Consider the following 7556-nt stretch of genomic DNA (forward strand, 5'->3'; position numbering starts at 1 on the left):
GTGCACGCCTTCTGACCTACCTGACAGAACCCTGGTAAGGCCAGCTTCTGTCCAGTCCCTTGCCTTTGGACATTTCATTTGGGGACACTAGAGGAGCCTACCTCCCAGCAGACCATCTTCAGTAGCTGGGCAGCTACAGCAGCCTCCATCGTTGCAGACCAAATCTAAACCCTTCCATGTGGCACACAGGTTCCACCTCATTCAGGAACCATCTATGCTCTCCCCACATATTCTGACCCGTGGTTTCTACCTCAGCTGGATAGGTCCATCGCCGATGGCGCCTCTGCTCCGCTCCCCTCAATGCCACTACATACATACCGCCTCTTTACTACTTTCCCTGAGATAGCTTCTCCCCACCATCCCACGTGGGCTTGCGCTTTAGGGGCACCCTCCAGTTCTCCTTACCGTGCCATACTTAATACCACTGTTATGCTCACCCTACCAAACAAATGACCTACACAGTGTTAATTCATTTCCAATAAGTGGTAGGCTGAATAAACCCCCCCCCAAAGATGTCCAAGTCCTAGTCCCCAGAAACCGTGAATATGCTGCCTTCCGTGGCAGTCTGATTAAATTAAGCCTCTTGAGATGGTAAAATTATCTGGGGGTTATCAGGGTGGGCCCAACGTAACCACAGGGTCTTCATAAGAAGAAGCAGGAGGGTCAGAATCAGAGATGGAGATGTGACAACGAAGCAGAGGTCAGAGAGAGAAGGAGAGAGAGACTGGAAGAGGCCACATGGCTGGCTTTAAAGATGGAGGAAAGGGCCATGAGCAGGCAGTCTCTAGAAGCTGGAAAAGGCAAAGAAATAGATTCTCCCCTAGAGCCTCCAGAAGAAATGCTTCTGAGCTCCAGACCTGTAAAAAAATAAATTTGTCACTAAGTTGGTGGTAATTTGTTACAGCAGCAATAGGAAACTAATACAGTCCTATATCATATACAACTTTAACCTCCTCCATCATTTCGTATATGCATCTCCTCTCAGAAACTAAAGTGTGGGCTCCTCACGCACAAGGACTAGATCTTCCTCTCTAGCACTACCAGAGTTCAGCACAATGGCAGGTTTGGATCAAGAGCTCCATCATTAAATTTCCCTGGATTTTAATCAAAAACTAACAGAGGAGACCCAGGGACTGGTCGGTGGGCCTACAAGAAGTAGAGGGTCTCTGAGACCAAGTCGCAGACGGAAGGGGAGAGGGGCAGTTGCCTGCTCTGAGGCCAAGGTACGCTGTGCCCAAGCTCACCTCTCACCTGATACAGGGCCGGTACTTCTCTGCAGCATCAGGGCAGCGTGAGGATGGAATCTACAATGGTGAAAGCATTAAGCAATCCTAGAAATATGTAGATATTTTCTAGTATTTTTTTTTTTTCTTTTGCAGTACGCGGGCCTCTCACTGTTGCGGCCTCTCCCGTTGCAGAGCACAGGCTCCGGACGCGCAGGCTCAGCGGCCATGGCTCACGGGCCCAGCCGCTCCACGGCATGTGGGATCTTCCCGGACCGGGGCACGAACCCGTGTCCCCAGCATCGGCAGGTGGACTCTCAACCACTGTGCCACCAGGGAAGCCCCTCTAATTTCTTTAACTTGGTTTTTTCCACCAGTAAAATAAGGTCTGTATTACTTCCACTAGGAAAAGAACATTCTTATACCTTCAGGTGTGATCATGACACTTAAGTCCTGCCTCTGAGCCTCACACTAACATTGACCAGCTCTCCTCACAGAAGCCCTACTCCTGAGACGGAGCAGGTGGCATGGTGGCTGACGGTGCGGGCTGGCTCTGGACTTGAATCCCAGCTCTGCCAGTCCCCAGTGACGTGACCTTGAATGGGTCCTTGACTGTCTCTGTAGACTGGAGGTAACAGCGGCATCCACTTCACACAGGTGCTGCGGGATTTCTGGAGCTAACGGGTCAGGTGCGGGGGCAGCACACAGCCCATGGTAAAAAGGCAGCCCTCGATAGTCTCGGGCTCTGATAAAGAGGCCTCTGCGAACTCTGGCACCCAGGGCAGAGGCTGGAAGCGAAAGGTGAACTCTGTCATGGGCGGGGGGGCTCCCTTTTAGGGACAGCTGCTCTTTAATAGTCACGGTCTCTCCCAAACCTCAGCATCAAAGACAACACGAGCCCACAGACAGCATTTTACACCCATTTTGCTTCGCAGGGCCTGGATGCTGACACTACCCTCTTCCCGAGGTGCTTTTTGAGGCACTGCTGCTGTGGCCTTCGAGCATAGTAACCCGGCCACGGAGACCTGTGGTACCTCAAGCTTGTAAAATAAGTTACTCTTGGCTTTCCCAGGAAAAACTGAAGTCTGTCCAAAGATCAAGCAATTGAACGGTGAGGTGAAATAACCTTTGCCTCTCCATTTTTCCATTACCTATCTTGTGCCGGTCATGTTTTCCCCCTTCTCTGGTTTCAAAATGCACTCTTTTGAACACACCCTGTATTTATTGCCCATCTCCATATATTTTTAGTTAATGTTTCATGAGAGTATCTATTGGTGGATTTCATGTTTCCCATTGCAGGTTTACCGTCACGCTTGAGTCCACAGGTAAAGAGAAAAATAAGAGGCGAGAGATGTGACTTGCAGAGGTGAGCAAGTGAAAACATAAGAGGACCAACGGGGTGTTTTTCCCGTTCTGTTAGCGTTTACCACAAGCCTAAGTTCTGACAACAAGCAGCACTGGGCCTGTTTTAATCAGAGGTCTTCCCTTGAAACTAGAGATTTGTAGCCTAAAAGACTGTTAACCAATACTGTTCCAAATGTTTTTCTTAGGGTTCATTTTATATACACACATGCTCACACACACGTGTGTTCATATATACATTTCATGTGTTGCATACAACATATATTATCTCATACAATACATACTTGTTAAAATCATATAGTTATATATTATATTGTTATTAAGATCACATATAGTTATTTAAATCATTTCTTCAGTAGATTCAAGAAATAAAACAACTGCCATGTTGATTTTAGCTCACAAGCGGTAATTTGAGAGAACAGATAATTTAAGATGCTATTTCAACAACTGGGGAGATGTGAATATGGGCTGTGATAATGGCACTGTGGATGTGTAAGAGAATGTCCTTGTCCTTACGAGATAAGATGCTGAGGTATTTAGGGGGTTAGTGTCTGGATGTCTGTAACTGATTCTCAAATGGTTGGGGTTGGGGGGGGTCATCCGTAGAAAGAGAAAGCAAATGTGGAAATGTTACCGATTAGTGAATCTGGGCGAAAGGTGGGTTGGTATTCATTGACTCTTCCTGCAAATTTTCTGTAGATTTGAAATTTTTTTAAAAAGGTGTTGGCGGAAAAAGATACTTTCATGACTGTTCAACAAAAGCCTCCTTCCTCCCAGGTAAGACAGAGCATAAGTATAAAAACCCGAGAAATTCTCTAAAATCTTGATTAAAATACATTGCCAAAATCAGAACATTTTTGTGTAAATCTTACAGCTAAAAGCAAAATGCCTATCTTTACTCTAAGAAGTGAGTTAATACACAGTCAGTACTGATGCATACCAATGTCAAATAATCTGCAATAAAAGTGAGAATAACATACACAAGACAGCTAAGGTGCATGGAATGATCAGGACTCAGGACTGGTGGCAGCTTTTAAGGAACTCTATATATAAGATTTCACATTTGTTCTCCAAGGTAAATAAGGCCTTAGAATTTTAGAACTGAAAAGCCTCAGAGAAAAATACAGTCCAATATTTTAATCCTGAATTTGTCTACAATATAACAAAGGGCCATAGAAAACTAAATATAGAAAAGGTCCATAAAAAGTGGGGACATATACAAGTATTTAAAAGCTGATAAGTGCTTTTAAAGTTGATCTGGAACCCCCTTTTGTGAGTTACAATCAGTATCGGATCAATGTTCCCAGGAAATGTCCTAATTCTTTCATAGAACTCTTTCTAAGAGAAATAAATTTAGTCTCCAATTTTAAATCGTGGCAGTTCCAAAAGTTTCTAGTAATTCCAATTGAATAAAAGTAAGTCAAGTGTTTTCACGAGTTTTTAGAATGATTAACAAAATAGATTTGGCAAGGAAAAGAAATAAAAAGCACATATGGGAACAACAAATAATGAAAAAGTTGAAAAATGACCATGCTATTTGGCAATCTTGCTTTGCCAAATGAAACCACAAGTTATTGTGTATCTTCCCCCGACTTCTTAAACCTGCTTCTCAATGATATTTTATTCATTCATTCATTCATTCATTCAGTTATTCAAAAATTTAACCACCTAGGGACTTCCCTCGTGGCACAGTGGTTAAGAATCCACCTGCCAATGCAGGGAACACGGGTTCGAGCCCTGGTCTGGGAAGATCCCACATGCCACAGAGCAACCAAGTCCGTGCGCCACAAGTACTGAGCCAGCACTCTAGACCCCATGAGCCACAACTACTAAGCCCGCATGCCACACCTACTGAAGCCCGTGCACCTAGAGCCCATGTTCCGCAACAAGAGAAGCCACCGCAATGAGAAGACTCCGCACCGCAACGAAGAGTAGCCCCCGCTCGCCGCAACTAGAGAAAAGCCCGCGCAGCAACTAAGACCCAACACAGCCAAATTAATTAATTAATTATTTATTTATTTTTTAAAAGTGGATGCTTATTAAAAAAAAATTTAACCACCTTATATGTACAAAACATCACAGGGACTTCAAAGGCTAAAAGGCAATTCTTTAAACTATGTGGTATTTGATTATCTATTTCAGCATTTTTTCTTGATGTGCAGAAAATTATTTTTTTCAAGCCTAAATACGCAACTAAATTGAAAAAAACCAACCCTCCATATGTGAGCTTTCTGAAATGTGAACAGTGAGCAAATATCCTAGTTCCACATTGTAGGAAAAGTGTAATCTAAGGGGTAAAGAATCCAAGCTTATACTTGGGACTCTGAACCATTAAGCAACTGTTGAGGTGGCCCTTTATTGGATCTTGCCCTTAATTATGAAGCTCATGCGGTCTTAAGCTTGGGTTTCAAAAATCATTAATAATTACCCTTAAATGGCAAACAAAAGGAAAATTTCATAATCAGGGTGGTGTAGGTGTAAAGACTATAAAAGTCACAGGATCCTGCTCAGCTTCTCACACTCCTATTTGATTCTTCCAGCTGCCTCACTGCTGGACGACCAGGTAAGTGTGATTTTAGTACTACCTGTAGCTGCTTCTGCTTCCTTTCAGAATGGTGTGAAAGACCATGGTCTAGAGAAAAAGTGGGTTTGTGCCATCTAAAGATATTACCAGTAACTTAAGAGGCTAGAAGCTGTGGTCAGGTTTCTTCAAGACCACAACCTACAGAGTGCAGAGCAGGTACCTAAAAAGTGAAAAATGTCATAATTACTAGTAAAAGTATTTGGCTCCAAAGACTATCTTCTAACAGATGTACTCCAAAAACAGACATTTAACAACCTATCTAAGATGATTATTTTTATTTATTTTTTATTTTTATTTTTTTTTGCGGTACGCGGGCCTCTCACTGTTGTGGCCTCTCCTGCTGCGGAGCACAGGCTCCGGACGGGCAGGCTCAGCGGCCATGGCTCACGGGCCCAGCCGCTCCGCGGCATGTGGGATCTTCCCGGACCGGGGCACGAACCCGTGTCCCCTGCATCGGCAGGCGGACTGTCAACCACTGCGCCACCAGGGAAGCCTGATGATTATTTTTAAAACACGTTTTCAGTCACTGGTACATTGTGATTCCCACAGTTCCCGCCCCCTCTCTCCTCCTCCTCCTCTTTATCTTCCCCTCTCCCCTTTTCTTTATTCTCTCTCACCTATGCCAAGGAAACAGTCCAAAAGCGCTCAACTCCTGCTGGCAATCATCAGTATAAAATACTTCAGCTTTTTGGTAAGTTCATTTCTTTCCCAATTTATAGGACACCAAAATGAGTACAAACAAGTTTCCTGAAGAACTGAAGAGCATTTTTGAAAAATACGCAGCCAAAGAAGGTGATCCAAACCAGCTGTCGAAGGAGGAGCTGAAGCTATTGATTCAGACTGAATTCCCCAGTTTACTGAAAGTGAGTATACCACCACAGAGCCCGCTGATGGGGCGGCGATGGTGGGAAGGGAGGAGAGAAGAGAGGAAAGGACGCGGGGAGAGGCTGAGGTCTGCGACGAGACGGATCAGAGCTCCATCTGAGGCGGAGCGTCCAGCAGCCCAGGCATGGGCATCACCGGAGGGAGGGCGCTTGAAGGTGTGCTTTCCTCCACTGAGGGCAGGCCACATTTCAGAAGGCAAGCTCCTAGAAAGCACGGACTACGCCTTCTATTGCCCACAGCCTTGACTCAGAACTCCCCAGGACCAGCCATAGTAAACAGAAGCCATGATCGTACTCTTACCAAGCTAGTCCTGGAAGACCCACAGGTTGCCAAGCAAACACACTAAGGCCTTCAGCCTGGATTCAGCACCCCTGTGCCAGGCTTTAGGAAAACAACGAGGCCTGTACGGTTATAGGAGCTGGACTTGGATGTGCTCCTCCTCTGTAATAGGTAGGACCTCTCAACTAGACCAACACTTACTTGGCAGTCTGTTAAGAAAACCGGCCTCATGCTGATAAATTGCCCTCTGGCGACACCCATTTCTATTTCAAAAGCATTTACATTTGTGTTAATTTGTGTTAAGCACCTAAATTTGTGCTAATGAGCAACTACAAGTTTCTAAACAACTTTCAGGAAAGGATTACATTTCCTCAACCATGAAGTTTCTAATCAAAACCATCCCAGAGTTATCAAAATGAAAATGCATCTAGAGGCAATAAGGAATAGGGAAAGGTTGATTCTCTTTGCTCCAATACACTTTCTTTCCCTTGGAACTAAAAACCATCTTCAAAATGGAAGCAACTGTGCAACTACCTGTTACATTTGACTCGGTCCCTACTTATCTCTAACTTCAGAATTTGGTTCTCAGTTTTTAACCAGAAACGTCCCTTCTGTCAATACGACATATGAGAAGGTTTCTAGTTTTAGTTGTTGAGGTTTCTGTTTTTAGTACTAAAAAGTGAAGTAGCTGAATTCGATGACCTTATAATCGATATTGTCTTATAGTTAAAATGTGAAATAACTTAAAAAGTTAAAGGTACTAGCAGAAAAAGAGACTCTAATTAAAAATAAAAACCAGTGTTTCTGAGAAAGATTCAACCTTTCAAAAAAACTCTTAAATTTTTCCAAAAGGAAGAAAAAAAAATAATAGGAATAATGGAAAATAATAAAAAGAAGAAAAATAATAATCTGACAGGAAAGCCTAGGCAATCTATTCAAACAAGTTGTTTTTAAATAAGGTAAGATTGGTGAATTTTTCTGTATTTTTCTATATTTTATGTATTTCCTATAAAAAGCACATATGGGGCTTACCTGGTGGCGCAGTGGTTGAGAGTCCGCCTGCCGATGCAGGGGACACGGGTTTGTGCCCCGGTCCGGGAAGATCCCACATGCCGCGGAGCGGCTAGGCCCATGAGCCATGGCCGCTGAGCCTGCGCGTCCGGAGCCTGTGCTCCGCAACAGGAGAGGCCACAACGGTGAGAGGCCCATGTACCGCAAAAAAA

At 44.1% G+C, this 7556-nt stretch overlaps 2 protein-coding genes across 2 annotated transcripts in view; one reads left to right on the top strand and one right to left on the bottom strand.

Moving 5' to 3' along the window:
- CTPS2 (CTP synthase 2) overlaps nucleotides 1-7556 on the bottom strand; it is a 122098-nt gene that overhangs the window by 39759 nt on the left and 74783 nt on the right. The window lies entirely within an intron of this gene.
- Nucleotides 5108-7556, top strand: part of S100G (S100 calcium binding protein G) — a 4667-nt gene continuing 2218 nt past the window's right edge. The window contains exons 1-2 of the mRNA XM_007454842.1: nucleotides 5108-5148; nucleotides 5889-6032. Coding sequence (XP_007454904.1) covers nucleotides 5898-6032 — 135 coding nt within the window. The 5' untranslated portion in view covers nucleotides 5108-5148; nucleotides 5889-5897. The remainder of the gene's footprint in view (nucleotides 5149-5888; nucleotides 6033-7556) is intronic.

The sequence above is a fragment of the Lipotes vexillifer genome, unplaced genomic scaffold, assembly GCF_000442215.2.
Source record: "Lipotes vexillifer unplaced genomic scaffold, Lipotes_vexillifer_v1.1 scaffold586, whole genome shotgun sequence".
NCBI classification, from domain to species: Eukaryota; Metazoa; Chordata; class Mammalia; order Artiodactyla; family Lipotidae; genus Lipotes; species Lipotes vexillifer.